A 26,146-nucleotide genomic window follows, 5' to 3' on the forward strand; every position below is an offset into this window, starting at 1 on the left:
CCTGGCCTAGAGCTTTCAGAATAACAAAAGGATGGAAGTGTACGTAGTTGCGTGACTTGCCCTTACCCTGCCCTGGATGGCCCAGGCTAGCCCAAGCTCATCAGATCTCAGAAGCCAAGCAGAGTCAGCCTTGGTCAGTAATTGGATGGGAGACCACCAAATTGGTCGAGGGTCTCTACAGAGAGACAGGCAGTGGCAAACCACCTGTGTTAGTAGGACATTTTTTTTGTAACAGGACTTTGCATATTAGGCCACACACCCCTGATGTAGCCAATCCTCCCAGAGCTTACAGGGCTCTTAGTACGGGGCCTACTGCTGTAAGCTCCAGGAGGATTGGCTATATCAGCGGTGTCTGGCCTAATGTGCAAAGGCGTTCCTGCTACAAAACAAGCCTTGTTTGGTGTAGTGGTTGAGTGTGCGGACTCTTATCTGGAAGAACCGGGTTTGATTCCCCACTCCTCCACTTGCACCTGCTAGCATGGCCTTGGGTCAGCCATAGCTCTGGCAGAGGTTGTCCTTGAAAGGGCAGCTGCTGTGAGAGCCCTCTCCAGCCCCACCCACCTCACAGGGTGTCTGTTGTGGGGGAGGAAGGTAAAGGAGATTGTGAGCTGCTCTGAGACTCTTCGGAGTGGAGGGCGGGATAGAAATCCAATATCTTCTTCTTCTTCTTGTCTGTTAGTCTGTCACCCTGAAAATTGTAGGGTGTTGCTGGAAGTCAGCTGTGACTTGTTGGCACTTTACACACACATATGCACAACTTCCCCTTGTCTGGCCAAAAGCCATTAGAAGAAATCTTTAAAGCCTTCCTTTGATTGGTCTGGAGCTGGTGCTGCTAAGGTTGCCAACTGCCTGGGTGGGGTGGGGGGAAGCGTCCTCCTGCCCCTTTAACAGCGGTTTGGTATCCAGAAATGGGAGGTAAATAAGATCCCCTGATAATTGCGGATAATCAAACTAGGAGAGCCAGTTTGGTGTAGTGGTTAAGTGTGCAGACTCTTATCTGGGAGAACCAGGTTTGATTCCCCACTGCTCCACTTGCACCTGCTGGCATGGCCTTGGGTCAGCCATAGCTCTGTCAAAGGTTGTCCTTGAAATCATCAACTTAAAAAACAGTGCTCCGCCGAGGGAGAACGATTCAGGCCAGCAAAATTAATGCAAATAATTGTTTTTCTATTTGAAGTCATGTGGGGAGAGCCTAATCTGGCACACACACACAGACACACCTGCCACCCTAGGCAAATGCCACCCTAGGCAAATGCATAGGTTCTACAGAAAAGCCAAACAGGAACTCAGTAGCATATTAGACCACATCCCCTAACATTAGCGTATTAGGTCACACACTCATTAGCATATTAGGCCACACCATCTGGGATAATCAAGTGCAAACTGAACTGTGACAGTAACTTTTCTGGGCCCTGCAGCAATTCTGGCCGGCCAGCCAGGCCCCAGGGAGGCTGACGCACAGTACATCCAGGCCCTGTGATCCCTGCCTGGCCCTGGTGAGGCTGCTGCCCAGCACAGCTGGGTCCCAGAATCCTCGCTGGCCAGCCAGGCCTCAGAGAGGCTGCCACATGGCTCAGTTGGGGCCAGCAATCCCCGAGGACCACACCAAGTGACCTCGAAGGCTGCATACGGCCCTCGGGACGGAGGTTCCCCACCCCTGCTGTATGGTAATATCCTTGAGGAAGGCTTAGGAGTACAGAGGTTATTCCATGATGCAAGCCTAAAGTAGATAGAGAAAGAATTCCAGTTGATAGAGAAAGAATTCCAGAGGCAGCAGAAAGTGAATTTCAGAGTTGCCAGATCCAGGCTGGGAAACTCCTGGAGATTTGGCGATGGATCATGGGGAAGGCAGGGACACCAGTCTCAGTGGGGTACAATGCCACCGAGTCTACCCTCCAAAGTACCCATTTTCTCCAGAGGAACTGATCTCTGAAGTCTGGAACTGTAATTCCTGGGGATCCCCAGCAGTGTTCCCTCTAAGCTGAGTTAGCGTGAGCTAGCTCACAGATTTTTAGCCTCCAGCTCCCACATTTTTGTCTTCGCTCAGGAAAATTGACCCCAGAGCACAGTAACTTATGCAGTAGCTCACAACTTTAATGCCAGTAGCTCACAAAGGATAATCTGCAGTTTAGAGGGAACATTGATCCCCAGGTCCCTCCTGGAGGCTGGCATCCCTAGTTTCCACCACGGAGCCCTGATTGTCTGTGCAAGCCAAACTTATCCACGTGGATCGCAGAAAAGACCCAATGATTTAACGTGCTTGCAGCGAGGCTTCTCCCCCCCCCCCCATCCCTAGTATTAGTGCCTTGATGACCAGAGACCAAATTATATTACACACTTAGATGCGTACAGTTTGTCCCTATTGTGTGGGAGATTGTTTGTCCTTTACAAATGCAGCTGCGGAGGCTGCAATTAAAGCACAAGATCTGTGTGCCTCAAGGGTAGGACTTACCAGCTCTCCCTCCCGGCTGCTGTCATTAAAAATTGCATGCACACGTTGAGGAAAAGCAGCTGGAGCCTGTGTGATTTTTGTGATGGAAAGCTGCCAGAGGGAGGGGGGGGGAAGTTCCTCCTCTCTCCCCTCCGTGGGTTTCCGCCGTAGATTGCAGCCCCCACAGCTGTGTATTCCCAAGGGGGCGAGAGAAGTCCGGAACAAGCTCAGTTGCTCATAGTTCTGCCATTCCCTGCTTTTGTCTTAAACTGTTTTAAAGTCGTGCGCCGGCATCAGCGACGCACTGTTACTTCTACAATACTGGGTTTTGCCCTTGCAGTAATACTAGGACATCTTTTGTGTATTCCAGCAGAGGGGGGATGTCATATATGTTGCCTGTGAGCAGGGGTCATTGCGTAGAAAAAGAGATGCTGGAGCTCAATAGCAAAACCCAGTTGCGTATGCCACACACCCCTGACATCACCAGGAGGTGTGCTAAAGTGTATCAGCTCAGCATCTCCCTTAAAACGTTCCTGGAATTGTAACGGTCATAATGAAACCATACTCTCATTATGCTTTTAAAATTACTTTCTCCTATGTGGCCACAGCGGCATGATGAGGATTTCCATCCGTCTGCTTTATATGTTTGGGGAATTTTCCCTTGTGTGTGTGTGTGTGGGGGGGGAAAGAAATATTAAAAAGTTTGTCATATCTTAGAGTTCTACAAAAACAATGAAAAGGCCGTGCACTTTTTAACAAACGTATGTATGTTACAGTGTAGAATAATCAAACAAATTAAATGAAGTTACAGTCCAGGAACGGTGAATAACCTTTTCAGTCCAAAAACAGGTGTTCTACAAATATAATCCCATAAAGAGTGCTTTCGTCCTTTCTTCCACTAGCCAATGGGACTTCTCTTGAACAAGAGACAAGCCTCCAAGTAGGAGAGGATCTCTGATCCCCACTTGCTATTTGAATATAAGCAGTTTCGTGTCTTCCTCAAGCGCTCCATCCTTTCTCAATTAGTGTCTCAACCAAATTTCTTACAAAAATTGTTAGCCGCCCTGTTGTTAGCCGCCCTGAGCCTGCTTCGGTGGGGAGGGCGGGATATAAATAAAAGGTATTATTATTATTATTGTTATAACACGGTAGCCTCCAGCAATCACACACAGCATAAGCTTCACCAGTATCCTTAGTAGGGTTGCCAAGTCCAATTAAAGAAAAATCTGGGGACTTTGGGGGTGGAGCCAGGAGACTTTGGGGGTGGAGCCAGGAGACATTGGGGGTGGAGCCAGGAACAAGGATGTGACAAGCATAATTGAACTCCAAAGGAGTTCTGGCCATCACATTTAAAGGGACGGCACACCTTTTCAATGCTTTCCTTCCATAGGAAATAATGAAGGATAGGGGCACCATCTTTTGGGGCTCATAGAATTGGACCCCCTGGTCCAATCTTCTTGAAACTTGGGGGGTATTTTGGGGAGAGGAACTAGATGTTATACTAAAAATTTGGTGCCTCTACCTCAAAAAATAGCCCCCCCAGAGCCCCCAATACCCACGGATCAATTCCCTATTATTCCCTATGGGAATCGTTCTCCATAGGGAATAATAGAGTGCCTAGTAGACATTTCCCTCCCCCCCACGCTTTCTAAAGGGGGGGAGGGCCTCCAAACCAGGGAATCCTCTACCCCCTCCCTCTCACACACACAAATACTTACCAGATTGGAGAACTCTACTTGCTGTGAAAACGAAAGAAAAAAGGGAGGGGCTGTTCTCCGAAGCTCTTGCTGCTTCTTGCCCAGCCTTAAAGGGGCCACACATTTTACAAACGGCTCAGGATCTCAACAATATGAAGCCTGCAGGTATGTTCTTCCCCCCCCTCCACCCCCACCCCCGCTTCCTGATTTCTGGGGGGCGGGAGATTAGGCTGCGAACCCAGAAGTCCCCCGCCAGAGCGGGGGGGTTGGGAAGCCTAATCCTTAGGCTGTTTGTTCTGTCTTATAGATCCAAGTGGGCAGCTGTGTTGGTCTGAAGCAGTAGAGCAAAGTAGAAGTCGAGTGGCACCTTTAAGACCAACAAAGTTTTATTCAGAATGTATTCAGAATTCTGAATAAAACGTTGTTGGTCTTAAAGGTGCCACTCGACTTCTGCTTTGTTTTATCTTAGAGTTCAGCAAATTCTCACCGGGGGGTTGAACAATGGATTGTTGCAATGCCTTTCCCCACTTTCCATTTAAACAAGTCTTCATTGCTTTTACAACAGCTAAAGGATGTTGATGAAAGAGGTGGAAATTGACAGCCACAGAAAGGCTGCAAAAAAGGTAAAGGTAGTCCCCTGTGCAAGCACCAGTTGTTTTCGACTCTGGGGTGACGTTGCTTTCACAACATTTTCACGGCAGACTTTTTACGGGGTGGTTTGCTGTTGCTTTCCCCAGTCCTCTACACTTTCCTCCCAGCAAGCTGGGGACTCATTTTACTGACCTCAGAAGGATGGAAGGCTGAGTCAACCTGAAGCTGGCTATCTGAACCCAGCTTCCTCTGGAATTGAACTCAGGTCATGAGCAGAGGGCTCCAGCTGCAGTACTGCAGCTTTACCACTCTGCGCCATGGGGCTCTTGTTAGAAAGGCTGCAGTCAGGGTTAAAATACAACACAGGACAGGCCTTTCTTATATTGGCTCCCAGAATATTAAAAGATTGTAAAAGGAGAGACAGTGTGAGGTAGGAGTTAGAGCAGGGGTGTCGAACTCATGAGGGCCTGATCTGACATAAATGAGACCTTGTTGGGCCGGGTTGTGTCGGGCCGGGGGCCATGTGCGTACCTATTTAAGATTAGGTAGCAGAGATATAAACTTTTTAAAGGACACAGACAAACACAACTAAATTTTTTTTTTAAAGAAACTTATAATAAAATATACTTAAAACATTAGTACTCGTTGGTCTTAAAGGTGCTTTCTTTGTATTTCTCCCATGGGATCCAGGGAACTGAGCAAAGGAAGTTCTGGCTCTTTTCCTCCCTCCCCAGGGGACCAGGAGTGGGAGGAGCCTCAGCCAATGGAGAAAATCGAGGTTTTGCTCTGTAGCTCCTGTGTGATTGAGCAAGCCTTGCAAAGCAGGCTGAGATGCAGAAGGAAGCAAGAGAGAGGGAGAAGGTAGCAGACAAAAGCCAGTTGCTTGGGGTCCTGAAAGGAGCCCTCCTAGGGGGGCCTGACTTGGCCCCCGGGCCATATATTTGACACCTCTGGGTTAGAGTATTGACCCTGGGCATCGGTCGTTTTGTAGAAAAATAGGTTGTGGAGCTCATCCAGGGATTGTTATGCTGCTGCATAACAATGGGCAAGGTGGGAAGGAGGAGGTGGAACCCTCAGAAAGGTTCAGGAGCTGTGCTCCTGCTGAATCCAAGGCCTGGACCTGGGAGATCCATGCTCAAATCTTCACTTTCCCCGCTGGGTGAACTTAGGCCAGGCACATGCTGTTGGCCTAACCCCCACCTCCCAGGGTTCTTGTGTGGATAACATGGAAGAGAAAAGGACGACATAAGTAGCTTTGAGTCCCCATTGGGGGGGAGAAGGTGGAGTATAAATGAAACATGTAATTTTTTCTTTCTGAAGTGCTTCACTCAATTACTATGCTTTTGTTTCCTTTTCCCAGAGATTTTAAAAGGTCTGAAGACTATTTTTGATGTGTGGGAACACAAGCGGATATGGTAGATGAAAGCTTAACGTTCCATTTCGTACTGGCGGCCCTTTATCTTTCCAGGGTCCTATTCAGAGTGTCTTTTTAAAAAAAAATGAACTGGAATTTCCAACATCTTAAGCATGACTTCACAAGTGGAATGTAGTGCACTGCCCTTCCACTGGTGATTTCGGGAATCACAAATGCACCCTGCTCTAACCTAACACGGGTTGTGTTATTAGCAGTGTTTCTTTCCCTTTCCCTTTCCCTTTCTGTTTTTTTTTTTTTTTTGATCATGGGAATACAATCTGATGCTGGGAGAGCAGAGGGAGGGAGAGAGAAATCAAGATGAAAACTGGGGAAAGAAGGGAGAAAGCCAGATGCATTCTGTAAAAGTAACCAAAATCGTATACTTTCAGTTCCACAATTGCTTTGAAACAGGTTCCCCCCCCCCCCCCGAAAAAAAAAATGCAGACAGCCCAGGCCTATATGTCTTTCCCACCAAAAAATAACTCCAGCAGAATATAATGTTCTGGGCTGACTTGGGTTCAAATTCCCATTCAGCCGTGAAGCTCATTAGATGCTGTTTCATCCCATCCTACACCTGTTTTTCTGGAAGGTCTCGATGCACTGTGCCATCTAAGGAAACTGCTTTTTTCTGATAGTTTGGAACTGAAGTAAAGGCTGCTCTGAGGTTATGGAGAGCGAGATAAACTGGGATGGACGCTCTAATGTGGTCCCTTTAAATCAGTTTTGAACGATGGGGAGAATTTTGACTGATCTGTCTAGTTGCAGCATCACACTTCCTACAACACACGTCCTACAACTGATTTGACGAATTAAAAACTATAATGTCACCAGGTCTGGATGGCATACATCCAAGAGTTTTGAAAGAACTCAAAGTTGAACTTGTGGATCTCCTGACAAAATCTGTAATCTTTCATTGAAATCTGCCTCCGTTCCTGAGGACTGGAAGGTAGCAAATGTCACCCCCATCTTTAAAAAGAGTTCCAGAGGAGATCCAGGAAATTACAGGCCAGTCAGTCTGACTTCAATACCAGGAAAGTTGGTAGAAACCATTATCATGGACGGAATGAGTAGGCACATTGATGAACACAAGTTATTGAGGAAGACTCAGCATGGGTTCTGTAAGGGAAGATCTTGCCTCACTAACCTGTTACAGTTCTTTGAGGGGGTGAACAAACATCTGGACAAAGGGGACCCAATAGATGTTGTCTACCTTGACTTCCAAAAAGCTTTTGATAAAGTTCCTCATTAAAGGCTCCTTAGTAAGGCTTAATAGTCATGGAGTAAAAGGACAGGTCCTCTTGTGGATCAAAAACTGGCTAATAAATAGGAAGCAGAGAGTGAGTATAAATGGGCAGTCTTCACAGTGGAGGACGGTAAGCAGTGGGGTACCGCAGGGCTCAGTACTGGGTCCCATGCTCTTTAACTTGTTCATTAATGATCTGGAGTTGGGAGTAAGCAGTGAAGTGGCCAAGTCTGCAGATGACACAAAATTGTTCAGGGTGGTGAGAACCAGAGAGGATTGTGAGGAACTCCAAAGGGATCTGTTGAGGCTTGGTGAGTGGGCGTCAACGTGGCAGATGAGGTTCAATGTGACCAAGTGCAAAGTAATGCACATTGGGGCCAAGAATCCCAGCTACAAATACAAGTTGATGAGGCGTGAACTGGCAGAGACTGACCAAGAGAGAGATCTTGGGGTCGTCGTAGATAAGTCACTAAAAATGTCATGACAGTGTGCGATTGCAATAAAAAAGGCCAATGCCATGCTGGGAATTATTAGGAAGGGAATTGAAAACAAATCAGCCAGTATCATAATGCCCCTGTATAAATCGATGGTGCAGCCTCATTTGGAGCACTGTGTACAATTCTGGTCACCACACCTCAAAAAGGACATTATAGCATTGGAAAAAGTCCAGAAAAGGGCAACTAGAATGATTAAAGGTTTGGAACACTTTCCCTATGAAGAAAGGTTAAAACGCTTGGGGCTCTTTAGCTTGGAGAAACATCAACTGCGGGGTGACATGATAGAGGTTTACAAGATTACACATGGGATGGAGAAAGTAGAGAAAGAAGTGCTTTTCTCCCTTTCTCACAGTACAAGAATTCGTGGGCATTCAATGAAATTGCTGAGCAGTCAGGTTAAAATGGATAAAAGGAAGTACTTCTTCACCCAAAGGGTGATTAACAGGTGGAATTCACTGCCACAGGAGGTGGCGGCGACTACAAGCATAAACAGCTTCAAGAGGGGATTGGATAAAAATATGGAGCAGAGGTCCCATCAGTGGCTATTAGCCACAGTGTGCGTGTGTATATATATATATATATATATATAAAAGCGGACTCAGAGTGGCTAACAATCAATTCAATTCAAAACAATTATAAATTACAATTTAAAATCAGTAAAATACAATTACAGTTTAAAACATTCTGTGGTGCTGTACATTTCAGTATAGGCAGGCTCTTCTGCCCTGATGGTGACCTTATAGTAAACAGTAGCTCTTTAGCGATGTGTGCCGAAACAGTTCAGGGGTTGTTTGTTTTTTGTTATTCTGTTGCCATGATTGAGAAGGCGATTTCATGAGTTTCCAGTTGACCAAATGCCAAAGTATAGTGGACGTTATATCAAGAAATTATCTAGCTGTTGCTGTATGGACAATTATGAAAGAGCACTGCATGGAGAAGGTTGTCTGAAGAATGTTAGTGGCACATGGAAGATTTGTTCATAAGTATGAGGCCTCTGTACAAGCCCCGTGGCGCAGAGTGGTAAGCTGCAGCATTGCAATTCAAGCTCTGCTCATAACCTGAGTTCGATCCCGGTGGAAGCTGGGGTCAGGTAGCTGGCTCAAGGTTGACTCAGCCTTCCATCCTTCCGAGGTCGGTAAAATGAGTACCCAGCTTGCTTGGGGGAAAAGTGTAGAGGACTGGAGAAGGCAATGGCAAACCACTTTGTAAAAAAAATCTGCTGTGAAAATGTTGTAAAAGCAACATCACCCCAGAGTCGGAAACGACTGGTGCTTGCACAGGGGACTACATTTACCTTTACCTACCTTTATGATGAGGGCTCTAGGACGTGAATGGCTATAACCAGCACTCTGAATTGAATCCACTTTCTCTGCATATCAGGATTCCAAACAGTCGCTTAATCCCAGTTTAGAATCCTGGTTTGCAGACAACGATCTGAATCAAAGGGAGCTTTGTCTAAAGGAAGCTCATACCTTGGAAAATTTTTGTTGGTCTTTAAGATCCTACTGGACTCTAATTTTGGTCTGTAGAATATAGGTTGCTGGTTTGGATATAATGACAAACTAGCATCCTGTCACAAAAACAAGCATCTCAAAATTAGCAGAATGTTTGAAAAGGGAGAATGGAGTATGGGTCCATTGTTCTCACACCCCCCCCCCCCCCATGTTTTCTGACACACAGGGCTATTACGACTTTACAATGCCGCTGTAACATGAAAATACACGGTACTTTAAAATTGCATGCACGTTCATGCCATTATTGTGAATAATTTCATATTCTAAGAGAGGCTACGGTTTATGTTTGAGGTGGTCTGCTTCATAATTAAGATAATAACTTGTTAATTAAGATAATATCTTGTTGATATGAAGATAATATCTTTTGCTGTGGAAATCTGTGTAAACTCTGCACAGCAACTCTGCTTTTTTTCCTAATGAGCAGATAGCTTGGTTTCGTTAATAGGTTGAAAACGCTTTTCTCTTGACACTAATTGTCTACTGTATAGCATCCAAGTACCTTCTGCTCGCCTAGATTCACAGGAACAACTTTCTGTGCAAGCAGATGGATAGATGGCTTTTAAAAAACACACTTTGGCAGAAATGTTTCTTAAGAACATAAGAGAAGCCATGTTGGATCAGACCAATGGCCCATCCAGTCCAACACTTTGTGTCACACAGTGGCCAAAAAAGCCAGGTGCAATCAGGAGGTCCATAAGAACATAAGAGAAGCCATGTTGGATCAGAAAAATGGCCCATCCAGTCCAACACTCTATGTCACACAGTGCCCAAAAAACCAGGCGCCATCAGGAGGTCCATCAATGGTGCCAGGACACTAAAAGCCCTCCCTCTGTTGATCCCCCCCCCAAGCATCAAGAATACAGAGCATCACTGCCCCAGACAGAGAGTTCCATCAATATGCTGTGGCTAAAAGCCACTGATGGATCTCTGATTCATATGTTTATCCAATCCCCTCTTGAAGCTGTCTGTGCTGGCAGCCATCACCACCTCCTGTGGCACAGTGGCAGTGAATTCCATGTGTTTATCACTCTTTGGGTGAAGAAGTACTTCCTTTTATCCGTTCTAACCCGACATCTCAGCAATTTCATTGAATGTCCATGAGTTCTTGTATTTTGAGAAAAGGAGAAAAGTACTTCTTTCTCTACTTTCTCCATCCCATGCATAATCTAAACCTCTACCATGTCACCGCTCAGTTGACATTTCTCCAAACTAAAGAGTCCCAAGCGTTTTAACCTTTCTTCATAGGGAAAGTGTTTCAACCCTTTAATCATTCTAGTTGCCCTTTTCTGCATTTTTTCCTGCTATAACATCTTTTTTGAGGTGCGGTGACCAGAATTGTACACAGTGCTCCAAATGAGGCTGCACCATCGATTTATACAGGGGCATTATGATACTGGCTGATTTGTTTTCATTTCCCTTCCTAATAATTCCCAGCATAATTTCTTGAGTGTTCCTCCAAAAATGCACAGAAAGCATAGGAGAAAATGGATAATTCGTACAATGGACTGAAGTAAGCAGTGGTATCCCATGGCAATTTGGATTAAGGCTAGGGCTTTTTGAACATTGGTGATGTGAGGATGGGGGTGAGCGGTAAAGCTGCTATGTTTGCAGAAGACAATACACTATTCAGGGTGGTGAAAAACCGAACAGAGGGCTTTCCTACACTTTCATCTTCCTTGCTTGTGTATTTCTGTTGCTTCGGGAGGGTTAGAGGCGGTCTGCTCTGGATATGTTTTGTTCCCTCTTAGTGGTTGATCTGATATTATATCACTGTATGGCCAGAAGGAAAACCTGCAATTTAAACCTTCAGGGAGATACGCTGAACATAGAGTGGTTTAATCAGGACTTTTTTTTGTAGAAGGAGCTCCTTTGCATATAGGGTTGCCAAGTACCCTGCAGTGCAATGATGTCACTTGAAAATGACATCACGCTGGTGATGTCGCGCACCAGCCACTCTAGGAGCGTCTGGGAAAACTATATGGTTTTCCTAGATGCTCTAGCAGTTTGGGAGGGAAAACTCTATGGTACCATAGGATTTTCTTCTCAAATTGCTAGAGCATCCAAGAAAACCATAAAGTTTTCCTGGAGCGACGTCACCTGAGTGGGTTGGGAACCTCCAGGGCGGGAGAACCCCCATCCAGCCTGGGAACTTGGCAGCCCTATTTGCATATTAGGTCCCACACCCCCGATGTATCCAATCCTCCAAGAGATTACAGGGCTCTTAGTACAGGGTCTACTGTAAACTCTTGGAGGATTGGCTACATCTGGAGTGTGTGGCCTAATTTGCAAAGGAGTTCCTGCCAAAAAAAAAAAAGCCCAGAGTGTAATATCGAATGACCCCTAAAGTGATCCAAAACATGCAGAAAAGACCACCACCCTAAATCAACTGGGGCACACATGTAGGAAATCTGAGAATGTGGAAAAGCCCAGAGAGAGAAGAGTTCTAAGACATTTCCTCCAAACTGAGTGAGTGGATTACAAAGAAAGTCAGTGCAAATAAGTGTATACATTGGGTCAATTTTTTTTTTAACTTGACATATGTTGATGGGAGTCTGACCTGACTAGGAAACAAACTTTGGAGTTATGGATGGGGTAGCTCAGTAGAAATGTCAGTATTCAGCAACAACAAGCCAATCAAATGTTATGCTAGGGTCTTGAAAAAAAATATAGGGGGGGGAAACTGTTATCATCATGCCTTTTATAGATCTACGGTGTAGCCACTGTACATTGCTGGTTACTTCAACATGCAACTGGAAAAGGTGCAAGAAAGAACAAATTATGATCAAGGAGCTAGAATAGCTTAAGAACATAAGAGAAGCCATGTTGGATCAGGCCAACGGCCCATCCAGTCCAACACTCTGTGTCACACAGTGGCAAAAAAATTTATATATACACACACACTGTGGCTAATAGCCACTGATGGACCTGTGTTCCATATTTTTATCTAAACCCCTCTTGAAGGTGGCTATACTTGTGGCCGCCACCACCTCCTGTGGCAGTGAATTCCACATGTTAATCACCCTTTGGGTGAAGAAGCACTTCCTTTTATCCGTTTTAACCTGTCTGCTCAGCAATTTCATCGAATGCCCATGAGTTCTTGTATTGTGAGAAAGGGAGAAAAGTACTTCTTTCTCTACTTTCTCCATCCCATGCATTATCTTGTAAACCTCTATCATGTCACCCCGCAGTTGACGTTTCTCCATGAGGAAAGACATAGCTTCCCTATGAGGAAAGACAATTGTACCAGATTCAAATACACAAAGTTACAACCAGAGCTTTTCTTTTATAGCAGGAACTCCTTTGCATATTAGGCCACACACCCCTGATGTAGCCAATCCTCCTGGAGCTTACAGGGCTCTTAGTACAGGGGCTACTGTGAACTCTAGGAGGATTGGCTACATCAGGGGGGCGTGGCCTAATATGCAAAGAAGTTCCTGCTACAGAAAAAGCCCTGGCTACAACTGATCTCTTCAGCCAACAAATATACACGGGAGGAACACTGGGTGTAATAATGCCATCTTGTGCTAAATCATTTGCTAAATGGTGAGTACCCAGCTTGCTGGGGCGGGGGGGAGTGTAGATGACTGGGGAAGGCAATGGCAAACCACCCCGTAAAAAGTCTGCTGTGAAAATGTTGTGAAAGCAACATCACCTCAGAGTCGGAAATGACTGGTGCTTGCACAGGGGACTACCTTGACCTTTAAATGGTGGGGACTCAAATGACACAGCCATCATGATACAAGTAGATAGCTTACTCATTTTTTCTTAACAAGGAACTTAAAACAATTAAGGCCTGCACTGGCTGCCTATAGAGTACCGGATCCATTTCAAGGTGTTAGTTTTGACTTTTAAAGCCTTACGTGGCCTGGGACCAACATACCTACGGGACCGGCTCCTCCCATATATGCCCCAGAGGACACTTTGCTCAGCCTCCCAGGATCTTTTGATAGTCCCCGGCCCAAGAGATGCCTGTCTTGCCTCTACCTGGTGTGGAATCAGCTCCCTATGGAGATCCTGGCCCTACCTGGCTTGCTGACCTTTCGTAGGGCCTGTAAAACGGAGCTGTTCCACCAGGTTTTTGGATGAGGCAGCGGGCATCTATCTATTAGACCGATTGGCCTCCCACTATGGCCCTACTGCACTGCTGTCTGGTGGTGCTGTATTGTGGCACTAATTTTGTGCTATACCACCTTGCTGTCATATCATCTTGCTGACTCATCTTGTTGCACTTTACTGAATGTTGAAGTTGGTTTTATTATGATTTTATTGTGATTTTTATTTCTATTTGATGTGCTCCGCTCTGAGCCCCCGAATGGAGGAATGGGCGGAATACAAATTAACAAATTATAACAATAATGTAAAATATTGCCATCGGGTAGAAACGTCTGAACTTGAAGAATGAAGAGATCCAGACCTCTAACAACATCTCCGGCGCCCTCTATCAACTCCCCCCATGCCAAAAAGCAACTCCATATGTGGACATTAGTCGCTGAAAGCTTTTGTGCAAATTGGTGAATATGTCCCATAATGTTTGGTCTAGAGCAAATATTTCTGGGCCAGCTGCCTGGTTTCATGCAAAGGTTTCTTGAACTCATTGATCTTTTGCTTGCAGACATCCAGACTTGGATAATTGCAAGATAGTGGATCTAGCCACTAAAGGATTCCTGGCAACCCATCTCACAGCTGTCTTTGCTAGAACAAAAATAATTGTGTGTCATCAAGTTGCAGCCAACTCATGGTTACCCCTAGGTCTATAGGGTTTTAAAGGCAAAAAATGTGCAGACTTGGTTTGTCATTGCCTGCCTCTGCACATAGATTTGCTGGTTCCCAGGTCCCTCTGGTTTTTCAGTCTCCTCTCCACCACCAGCCAGCTGCTTGGCAGGGAGAAGCCCTGCCCCAACAGCCATAATGTGCCTTTAAATCTGTAGGCTTAAAAGAAGCCTGTAGACTTCTTATGTTTTGGATTCTGTGTGTGCCCTTAAATCTGAGCAAGAGGAAGGCTGAATGGGTGGGGTGACTAGGCAGAGCCACCTGGGTCTTGTGGTGAGTGTGTGAAAGGAAGAGAAGCGAGCAGAGTTCCTCTGTTTGTTTGGAGGAAAATTCCACCCCATAGACTGTTTTGCTTTTGTTTTCCTCTGAGTCTGAAGAAGTTGGTTGAAATGCAGCAGACGGTTACATTCAGCAGCTCCAGTGAGTGAATTGCCCCAGTGAGATCCCAAAAGTGTGTGCTTATTATGGCTGCTTTATGAGTGTATTTGTGCATATTCACTTTCATTTAGGGGAAATGCAGCTGCTGGAGGCTGATGAAACGAAGACTGTATTCAGGGGAACTGCACTGGTGTATTTTATTTATTTTAGGGAACGAAAAAGTCTCCTGGCTCCACCCCCAAATTCTCCCAGCTCCACCCCCAAAATCCCCAGGTATTTTCTGAATTGGACCTGACAACCCTATCTGCACAGCAACTCTGGCCTTACTTGGCAGTCTCCTATTCAAGTACTAATCGGGGCAAACCCTACCTAACTTCCAAGCTCAGGCTAACCAAGCCTCTGTGGATCCTAGAAGATATTCCCAGATTCAAATGACAAATGTTCACTTTTTAGTACGTTGTGATATGTAATATGGAACCATGAAGTATTCAGCGTTTTCTGTTTTAACTTGATGATTGTGGCATAATAAGGCTACGAATTAAGGGAAGTTACCGACCTGCTGCATCGTGATTCAGTTGCAGCTGTTTTAGCAGAGCTTTCCTGGCAGGGCATGTCAACGGCTGACTTTGCTTCACTTTGGGTTAGCCAAAGTGTAGCTCTGTACTGCCAGAAGATGAAAAAGACCTTCCTGCTTAATACTGCATGAGTGTTCCCTGCTCTTTCCCTGTAACTCTGCTGTGTTGTCAATTATACTTCAGAAAGTTATAAGCAGGGGATATGGTTTGATAGAGAGCCCCATGGTGCAGAGTGGTAAAGCTCACAACCTGAATTCAATCCTGGTGGAAGCTGGTTTTAGGTAGCCGGCTCAGGTTGACTCAGCCTTCCATACTTCCAAGGTCGGTAAAATGAGTCCCCAGCTTGCTGGGGGGAAAGCGTAGAAGAAGATATTGGATTTATATCTCGCCCTCCACTCTGAAGAGTCTCAGAGAGGCTCACAATCTCCTTTACCTTCCTCCCCCACAACAGACACCCTGGGAGGTGGGTGGGGCTGGAGAGGGCTCTCACAGCAGCTGCCCTTTCAAGGACAACCTCTGCCAGAGCTATGGCTGACCCAAGGCCATGCCTGCAGGTGCAAGTGGAGGAGTGGGGAATCAAACCCGGTTCTCCCAGATAAGAGTCTGCACACTTAACCACTACACCAAACTGGATCTCCAGTAGATGACTGGGGAAGGCAATGACAAACCACCCCGTAAAAATCTGCCGTGAAAACCTTGTGAAAGCAATGTCACCCAGAGTCGAAAACGACTGGTGCTTGCATAGGGGACTACCTTTACTTTTATGGTTTGATAATGTCAGATACCTGATCGTCTTTGCTTGGGCATCACTTTCTGTTGGGATGTTTTTAGTTTCCCTCTGCGGAAGCATTTATCGCTAAGCCGGGTCTTGGTTTTACTACTTGACCATCCTCATAACAGAGAGCGCCGTATCACCTTTAAAGCTGTAGGTTTTTATTACATGGAGTGTCAGGGGACACAGTTGCAGCTGCAAATTTAATCCAGGGACTCTTTGCTTGCATGTTACTGCTTTTGGAAGCAGACGCTTGCGAGAAAGAGAAAAAAAGCAGCCTAAAGTAATCTGTAAATGAGAACTGACAAATGTAGGTAAAGTGTTGGTATCAAGAAAGGAAGCCATGGCTCTCAGTTTCCAAGACCTGAGAACGGCTGTTAATGATACGACGTTTTTCAGGATATTAATTCATAGGGTTGCTGTTAGTCAGAAGCAAGTGACGGCACTTGGCACACACCTCTCTCTTGCACACACAAACACACACACACACACACACACACAAATCTGCAAAATAAATTGACTGTGCAATTTTATGCAGTCACTGCAGTTTGCTGGGTTTAGATCAGGGTAGCTTTGCATAGGGTTGAACTGTCAGTCAGTTTGGTGTAGTGGTTAAGTGCATGGACTCTTATCTGGGAGTACCAGGGTTTATTCCCTACTCTTGCACTTGCAGCTGCTGGAATGGCCTTGAGTCAGCTATAGGTCTTGTAGGAATTATCCTTGAAAGGGCAGCTGTAAAAGCTCTCTCAGCCCCACCTAGCTCATGCGGTGTCTGTTGGGGGAGGGGAAGGTAAAGGAGATTGTGACCGCTCTGAGATTCAGAGTATAGGGCGGGATATAAGTCCAATAGCATCATCATCATCTTCAAATAAGGCAGATGTCCATAATTTCTCTTAATTTTGCATTATTGCACCATCCCATTCTATTTTGCTGTCTGTATCCTGACGAGGGGGTCATACCAAGGAGCTGAAGCCTGCCCCTCTGATCTCCAGAAACCTTATTCTGTGATTTCACCTGTCATTACCTGCATAACTTGCAAGATCTGTGCACAGCCGTAAAGGCTAGATCATGGGTGTCAAAAGTGCGGCCTATGGGCTGAATCAGACTCCTGGAGGTCGCTGCTATCAGGCCTGTGAGCAACTTTCTGTTGTCGGTTTCCTTCTCCCTCTCTTGCTCCCTTCTTGCTTTGCCAGGGTTGCTCAGTTGCACAGGAGCTACAGAGCCAAAGCCTCTATTTTCTCTGTTGGCTGACCACCACATGAAGCAACTTATGTACAAAAGTTCGCAATGCCCAGCCATTTCATGTTTTCCTCTGGGTCTTAGGCTCAAAGCATTGACCATGAGATTTCTGTAATGATTGCTAATAAATCAAAAGTAGGTTTGTAACTTACAGATACATAGCTGAACAAAACAAAACATTGCAAGAGTACTAATCTTTTAAGCATGTTTTATGTTTTTAAAAAAATCCTTAATTGTGTTTGTGTCCTTTATAAAGTTTATATCTCTGCTACCTGGCGTTACATTTTATGACACACATGGCCTGGCCCGACAAGGTCTCACTTATGTCAGATCTGGCCCGCATAACAAATGAGTTTGACACCCCTGGGCTAGATAATTGCTTTAAAGAAAAGCATGTTGAGATTCTTGGTTAACTAAATTCTTCGCTTTACAGCACTATTGCATGCACTGTGGTCCTATTCCTATGTGGCTCCAGTGCGGAATTATTTCTTCCCCCTCTCCCACGGGGCCCCCTCCCCCAAATGCACCCTTTCTTGCTTTGCCATCTTATCTTTTCTGTTCTTCATTGTGCCAGCCCTATTTCTTTACACCAGTATATTTATGCTTTCCACCTTTAGCTCACATCCTTACTTTGTGTTGAGCTGATTCTTCAGCCTCGCTTGCCTCATTTCCTTCGTTCTTTTTTTTGCCACAATTGCGATTGTTCTCCCTCTTTTCCCGCAACAGGTTGTTTGGCTCAAATCATATAATGGGCCATTAATGCCTGAACAAAAGAGAACCCAGAGAAACAGGCGAGCCTTTTGGCTCTGTGTTAAAACATATTCTCCCCCCCCCCCTCCTTTGTGTTCCTTTAACGGAGAGCGTAGATAAAGATTAATTTTTTTCCCCTTTAGCCTAGCTTGACCTACAGTTGGTCGTTTTCCACACGACACAGGAGGGAGTTTATACAGCTTGAGAGCGTTCATTTCCCATCAACAAATCGCTGTTAGCGCCTTCTTTTGTAGTATGTTTGTAGGACTAATATTTAGGAAACATAACTGCCTTATCTCAGATTTCTCCATCACATCTTCCGGGACACTTCTGTAAATGAGTGTGCCAGATAAGGCTCAAACAACGGATTTTCTTTGGTGATTTAAAAAGGCTCCCCCCCCGCCCTTTTTTAAATGCATTGGCTGGGACCACACTTTCAAGGGGGGATAACGGTTTAGAAGGAGAAAGGTTTTTTTTTTTTTTTTGAGCTTTTTTCATCCTTTGCCTTTCCCCACATATGAAAAAGTCACTCTAGAACTGTAGTGGTAGCCAGGGCTTTTTTTTGGAGCAGGAACTCCTTTGCCTATTAGGCCACACATCCCTGATGTAGCCAATCCTCCTGGAGCTTACAGTAGGCCCCTGTGCTAAGAGCCCTGTAAACTCCAGGAGGATTGGCTGTATCAGGGGTGTGTGGCCTACTAGGCAAAGGAGTTCCTGCTACAAAATAAGCCCTGTGGTAGCCATTATGTCTCCTCAGTAGAAGCAGAAGCGTCCACGGTGGCTTTTTTCAATATGAGGAAGCCTGTTTACCTATAAATGTATCTGCTGAGTTTTCAGGGGTCTTAATCCTAATTTTAAAAACTGAAGAAAAGCAAAGAGGCTTTTCTTTCGAAAAGCTGTTTTCTTAGTCGTCTTCTTCAATGAATGTCTCACCCTCCCCTGTTAAGTAACTTTTATTTCAGAGTAGGCACTGTACTAGGCGCTGTAGCATTCCCCACAGATGTTGCAAACACTGCTTTGATAAAGGTGTTGTTTAAATGCTTATTAGGCTTCCCAATCCCCAGGTCCCAGAGGGGGATCCCCCGGTTTTACAGGCTTCCCCCCTCCCCCAGCCAGCTGGCCGTCGGGGGAAGCCCCGCCCCCAGAGCCATCATGCACCTCCATGAACGATTCCCATAGGGAATGATGGAGAATTGATCCGCGGGTATCGGGGGCTCTGGGGGGCTGTTTTTTGAGATAGAGGCACCAAAATTTCAGTATAGCATCTAGTGCCTCTCCCCAAAATACCCCCCAAGTTTCAAAAAGATTGGACCAGGGGGTCCAATTTTATGAGCCCCAAAAGAAGGTGCCCCTATCCTTCATTATTTCCTATGGAAGGAAGGCATTTAAAAATTTGTGCAGTCCCCTTAAATGTGATGGCCAAAACTCCCTTTGGAGTTCAATGATGCTTGTCACACCCTTGCTCTTGGCTCCGACCCCAATGTCTCCTGGCTCCACCCCCAAAGTCTCCTGGCTCCACCCCCAAAGTCTCCTGGCTCCACCCCCAAAGTCCCCAGATATTTCTTAAATTGGACTTGGCAACCCTAATGCTTATTAGGCACAGTAACCAGCTGAAAAGGTGCCTGGTGGAAGTACTAGTAGGAACTACTTGGTACATAAATGAAACAGCTGTATGTGCATTCTGAGGAATGTTCGCAGTATATTAGCCCAAGTGATTGAATGGTTAGTCTCCCCCTCACTCTACCACAAAATATGGGGCAGGCCCTAAACATAAGAACATAAGAGAAGCCATGCTGGATCAGGCCAATGGCCCATCCAGTCCAACACACTGTGTCACACAGTGGCAAAAAAAAAACCCAGGTGCCATCAGGAGATCCATCAGTGGGGCCAGGACACTAGAAGCCCTCCCACTGTGCCCCTCCCAAGCACCAAGAATACAGAGCATCACTGCCCCAAACAGAGTTCCAACAATACACTGTGGCTAATAGCCACTGATGGACCTCTGCTCCATATGCTTATCCAATCCCCTCTTGAAGTTGGCTATGCTTGTAGCTGCCACCACCTCCTGCGGCAGTGAATTCCACATGTTAATCACCCTTTGGGTGAAGAAGTACTTCCTTTTATCAGTTCTAACCCGACTGCTCAGCAATTTCATCGAATGCCCACGAGTTCTCGTATTGTGAGAAAGGGAGAAAAGTCCTTCTTTCTCTACCTTCTCTATCCCATGCATAATTTTGTAACCCTCAATCATGTCACCCTGCAGTCGATGTTTCTCCAAGCTAAAGAGCCCCAAACGTTTTAACCTTTCTTCACAGGGAAAATGTTCCAACCCTTTAATCAGTCTAATTGCTCTTTTCTGGACTTTTCCCATTGCTATAATATCTTTCTTGAGGTGCGGTGACCAGAATTGTACACAGTACTCCAAATGAGGTCGCACCATCCATTTATACAGGGGTGTTATGATACTGGCTGATTATGATACTGCCTGAAATAATTGGCCCTGACCTGGGTAGGCCAGGCTAGTTTGATCTCAGCAGATGTCAGAAGCTAAGCAGGGTTGGTCTTCGTCAGTATTTGGATGGAAGACCAATAAGGAAGAATAGGGTTGCTATGCAGAGGCAGGCAATAGGAACGTAAGAGAAGCCATGTTGGATTAGGCCAATGGCCCATCCAGTCCAACACTCTGTGTGGCCAAAAAACCCAGGTGCCATCAGGAGGTCCACCAGTGGGGCCAGGGCACTAGAAGTCCTCCTACTGTTGCCCTTCCCAAGCACCAAGAATACTGAGCATCACTGCCCCAGACAGAAAGTTCCAACAATACGCTGTGGCTAATAGCCACTGATGGACCTCTGCTCCATATGTTTATTCAGTCCCCTCTTGAAGCTGTCTGTGATTCTTGCCTTGAAAGCCCTGAGGGGTTGCCATAAGATGGCTGCAAGTTGATGGCAAAAAACCAAAAGCCTGTTGACAGTAGCACTAACACTACCCTGTCTGATTGCAGTGCTTGGTGTCTGTTATATTGTTTACAGTACATTTCTCCCATAAACCAAATTCATATCAAAATCCAAGCAGACATTCCGATTGCTTTTATCTGCACTGTGACTCAACACAAGCCTTGTATATATATTAGAGCAGACACCTGTCCTGCATGTACCTTGGTTAATCCATGGAGATAGTTCCAGGTGGGCAGCTGTGTTGGTCTGAAGCAATAGAACAACATTGGAGTCCAGTAGCACCTTTAAGGTCAACAAAGTTTTATTGAGAATGTAAGCTTTCGTGTGCTAAGACCACACTTCGTCAGAAAATGAAATGGGGTACAGCTAGCCGTGCTACATATAGCTTGTGGGTAGTCATGAAGCATGCAAAATAGTATAAAGTTAGAATCCAGTAGCAAGATAGTGAAATTAACAGATTGAAAGAATAGCAGTTTCGTCTAGATGGTATAAGTTGCAAGGGAAAACAGCAAAAGGCAATACAACTTGCCGGAATTGGAGAATGATGGTGAGACTGCTATTCTTTCAATCTGTTAATTTCACTATCTTGCTACTGGATTCTAACTTTATACTATTTTGCATGCTTCATCTTGCCATTGGATTCCAACTTTATACTATTTTGCATACTTAACCACTATCACAAGCCATATGTAGCACTGCTAACCGTACCCCGTTTCATTGTCGGATGAAGCGTGCTTTTAACACACAAAAGCTTACAAAGAGCCAGTTTGGTGTAGTGGGTAAATGTGCGGACTCTTATCTAGGAGAACTGGATTTGAATTCTGCACTCCTCCACTTGCAGCTACTGGAATGGCCTTGGGTTAGCCATAGCTATTTTAGGAGTTGTCTTTGAAAGGGCAGCTTCTGGGAGAGCTCTCTCAGTCCCACCCACCTCACAGGGTGTCTGTTGTGGGGGGGGGAAGATAAAAGAGATTGTAAGTAGCTCTGAGACTCTGATTCAGAGAGAAAAGCAGGGTATAAATCTGTGGTCTTCTTCTTCTTCTACATTCTCTTATGTTAAAACAATTTTATTTAGTAACATATGGTAACAATATCTATTTCTTGCATCATTAATAACCTCTTTTTATCTATCCCATATGTTACATTCTAACCACCTCTCCCCCCATTACTTGACCCCCGCCGGTGTTATTTACTTAAAATACTAATATTTGAAGGTACCCTAAACTAATAAAAACAAAGATTAATATCCTTCTTCCTTCTAATAGAGTTAAAGGAGTTGAAGAGAAAGTGGATACACATGCTTCTACCTTGCTAAAACTCCAAGAGAAGGTTACAATCCATGACTGTAGATTAATGGAAACACAAGTGCGTCTGAGAGGACTACCTGAAGGGGAGGAGACGGATTTAATGGAATATATGGTGAAAATCATCGCTGAATACTTAGAAGAAGATCCTGAAAAATTCAGAAGTATGTTGGATAGTGTCTACAGAGTTAACTCAGCGTATGCAAAAGACAAAAGCCTACCAAGAGACATTGTTATAAGATTAAGGTCCAAAGATATAGCAGGAAAAATTCTAAACAAAGGTTTTCAAAAAGCTTGGATAATAGAAGGGAGCAAAGTCAAAATAATGAAAGTTACCAAGACAAGTGATTAATGACAGGAAGAAACACAAGAGGTTAACAGAGAAGCTGCGTGCGGAGGGCACAAGATACAGATGGATATTACCTGAAGGTCTTGGCTTTGAACAACATGGAAGAAGAATTACAATAAAGAATGAAGAAGAGATGTATAGCTTTTTTGAAGAGAATAAAGACTCTGTATCATAATGGAGTACAAGTTACTATCTTGGAACATAAATGGACTAAATTCACCACAAAAAAGAAAAGCTCATTGGATTAAAAAACAAAAATGTAATATAATTTGTCTACAGGAAATTCATATACAACAAAAGGATCACAAATTTTTGTGGAATAAACATTTGGGATTGGAATTTTTTTCATTGGCGGAACAAAAGAAAAGAGGGGTGGTCTTTTATATTAAAGAACAATTAGAACCAAAATTGATATTTAAAGATAAAGATGGAAGATATATTGTGGTGGAAGTGATGATGGAGGCAAAAAGAACATTGTTGTTAGGATTATATGCACCCAATGGAGTGAAAGACAAGTTTTTTAAAGACATTAATCGACAGTTAGACAAAATGTTATATGACCAGATGTTGATGATGGGTGACTTCAATGGGACAATACAAAATAATATTGATAGATCAAGCCAAAAGAAGAAAGATAAAGAAGGAAAATTACCAAACTCTTTTTTTGAGTTGGTTAAACAAGAAAACTTGGAAGATATTTGGAGAAAATTTAATCCTGAAGTAAGAGACTATACCTTCTTTTCAGCAAGACATAATTCTTTTTCCAGAATAGATAAGTTATGGGGCTCCAAAAGTTTGGGCCTCATAACTAAAAAAGTGGAGATTCTACCAAAAGTTTATGCAGATCATAATCCAATATGTTGGACTACAAAATTGCCAACGAAAATAAGAAGATGGAGAATTAATGAGGACTTGCTACAGGACAAAGACATTGTGACATTTTTAGAAAAGGAAACTGCAGCGTTCTTTCAAATAAATGAGACTGATATGGAATTTCAGACAGTTTGGGATACTTATAAAGCAGTAATGAGAGAACTATTAATTACATTGAATAATAAAGATAAGAGGGCCAAAGAAGAGCGGTTGCTAGGTTTACAAAATGAAATAAAGAAGGGGAACTAAAAAAAAAGACCAGGAAAGAAGAAGTTAATAAAGGAAATTACAATACTACAATCCCAAGTAAAACATTTGTTGAATAAAGAACTAGAATGGAATTTAAAAAGTTTGCAACAAAAATCATTTGAAGGTGCAAATAAACCTGGGAAGTATCTAGCCTGGCAACTGAAGAAAAAAAGAGAAAATAGAATTATCAACAAAATTATGGCAAATCAAAAAGAGATAGTTGATCAAGAAGGAATTAAAAGAGAATTTTTAAATATTATGCAAATTTATTCAAAGGTGTAAAAATTAGAAAAGAAAAAATGGAAGAGTATCTACAAAATATCCAAATAGCACCCCTGACTGAGTATATGAAAAAGATTTTAAATGATCCAATAGAAAAAATTGAAATTGAAGCAGCAATAAAAGCAATGAAAGAAGCTAAGGCTCCTGGGCCAGATGGGTTTACAACTAAATTTTATAAATTTTTTAAAGATGAGATAATACCCAAACTGCAGAAATTGTTGAATACGATAAGAGAAAAAGGAAAAATTCCAAATACTTGGAAGGAGGCGGTAATTTCGTTGATTCCTAAAGAAGATAAAGATGTCACAAATGTAAAGAACTATAGACCAATTTCACTACTGAATAACGACTATAAGATTTATACAAGAATTTTGGCAGAACGACTTAAGCAATATTTGATTAATTTTATAAAAGAAGATCAAGCTGGGTTTCTCCCTAAAAGGCAAATAAGAGACAATGTAAGAGCCATTATTAATATTGTGGAATATTATGAGAAACATCCAGAAAAAGAAGCGGCTTTATTTTTTGTGGATGCAGAAAAAGCCTTTGATAATTTGAATTGGGACTTCATGTTTGCAGTAATGGAAAAAATAAATTTGGGGGAATACTTTATAAGAATGACGAAAGCAATATACACGGAACAATATGCAAAACTGTGTGTAAATGCAGATCTTACAAAAGAAATGAAGGTGAGCAAAGGTACAAGACAAGGATACCCGCTTGCACCATTGTTGTTTATAATGACTCTTGAAATTTTATTACAACAAGTACAAAATGATAAAGAAATAGAAGGATTAAAAATTAGAGGATTTTCTTATAAATATAAAGCATTTGCAGATGATATTGTGTTTATAATTGAGAATCCGATCCAAGTGACTCCTTTGTTGTTAGCCAAGATAAAAGAATATGGAGAAATAGCAGGATTATATATAAACAAAGAGAAGTCGAAATTTTTATGTAAAAATATGCAACCAAATAGACAGAAAGAATTGCAGACTTTGACGGGATGTGAAGTTACCTCTAAAGTTAAATATCTGGGCTTAGAAATAACTATGAAGAATATTGACCTGTTCAAAAATAATTATGAAAAGCTATGGTGCAAGATGGACAAAGACTTGATGAAATGGAACAGACTTAACTTGTCCTTGCTGGGCAGGATTGCTGCAATTAAGATGAATATTTTGCCAAGAATAATGTATTTGTTCCAAACTATTCTGATTGTGAAAGATAGCAAACAATTTAATAAATGGCAAAGGAAGATTTCAGATTTTGTATGGGCCGGGAAGAAACCAAGGATTAAGATGAAAATTTTAACAGATGCTAAGGAGAGAGGAGGTTTTCAACTTCCGGACTTAAGACTTCCGGATATGATGCAGTTTGCTTGACATGGATTAAAGACTGGATAATGCTGTTAGATAAAAAACCTTTATGGTTAGAAGCTCACGGGAATAAATTCGGCTGGCACGCTTATTTGTATTATGGGAAAAATAAGATGGACGGTTTTTTTTTCTCACCACTATATTAGAAATAGCTTACTAAACACTTGGATAAAATATAAGAAATATGGTGATGAGAGAAAGCTGCTTTGGATAGTGCCAGCGGAAGTAATAAAAATAACAGCTGAATCTGATGAAGAAAGAGCGATGTCATATGATCAACTGCTAAAGATTCAAGGTAATAAAGTTGAATTAAAGTCTGCAGAAGAGTTAAACAACAAGTATGACTGGTTTCAAATGCAACAAATAAAAAGCTTGATGGAAAATGATATTAAATCTGATGGAATTAGACGTGAGAATTGGAAAGGGTTCTGCTTGGAGATAACAAAAAATTAATATCGAAAGTTTACAAATTACTATTGAAATGGTCTACAGAAGAAGAAGTAGTAAAATCTCAAATGATTAAATGGGCAATTAATGTGAATAGAGAAATACAAATGGATACATGGGAGTAACTTTGGAAGAACTTGATGAAGATATCAACATGTCGGATAGGTGTTGGAAATGTAAAAATCATGAGGGTTCTTTTTTAGAGACTATGACTTGGCGTGTTTAAAAAGGAGTGGAAGAAATTTAGAGGATATATAGAGCAAGAGTGGAATGTAAAAAGACATTGGACAATTTTTTAATACGAATGTGAGAAAAGAAAGACATTGAACTTTGATTGGTTAAAGGTACCTTTATAATTGAATTTAAGTATATAACCTCGGCGGGAGTCTAGTAACGGAGGGAGGGGGGATTGAAAATATCATATGGGTTTGAGATAGC

The 26,146-nt window shown here is 43.3% G+C and overlaps 1 protein-coding gene across 2 annotated transcripts in view; it reads left to right on the forward strand.

Moving 5' to 3' along the window:
* The window catches only part of RAMP3 (receptor activity modifying protein 3), a 106,254-nt gene that overhangs the window by 10,502 nt on the left and 69,606 nt on the right, over positions 1-26,146 (forward strand). Inside the window, exon 1 of one of the 2 annotated variants that reach the window (XM_060248252.1) lies at positions 14,394-14,577. The exons of the other annotated variant lie outside the window; for it this stretch is intronic. Within the exon in view, the coding sequence (XP_060104235.1) occupies positions 14,547-14,577 (31 nt within the window). The 5' untranslated portion in view covers positions 14,394-14,546. Of the gene's footprint in view, positions 1-14,393; positions 14,578-26,146 lie in introns of those variants that run through there. 2 annotated transcript variants of the gene reach the window in all.

Source organism: Heteronotia binoei, chromosome 10, assembly GCF_032191835.1.
Source record: "Heteronotia binoei isolate CCM8104 ecotype False Entrance Well chromosome 10, APGP_CSIRO_Hbin_v1, whole genome shotgun sequence".
Lineage (NCBI taxonomy): Eukaryota > Metazoa > Chordata > Lepidosauria > Squamata > Gekkonidae > Heteronotia > Heteronotia binoei.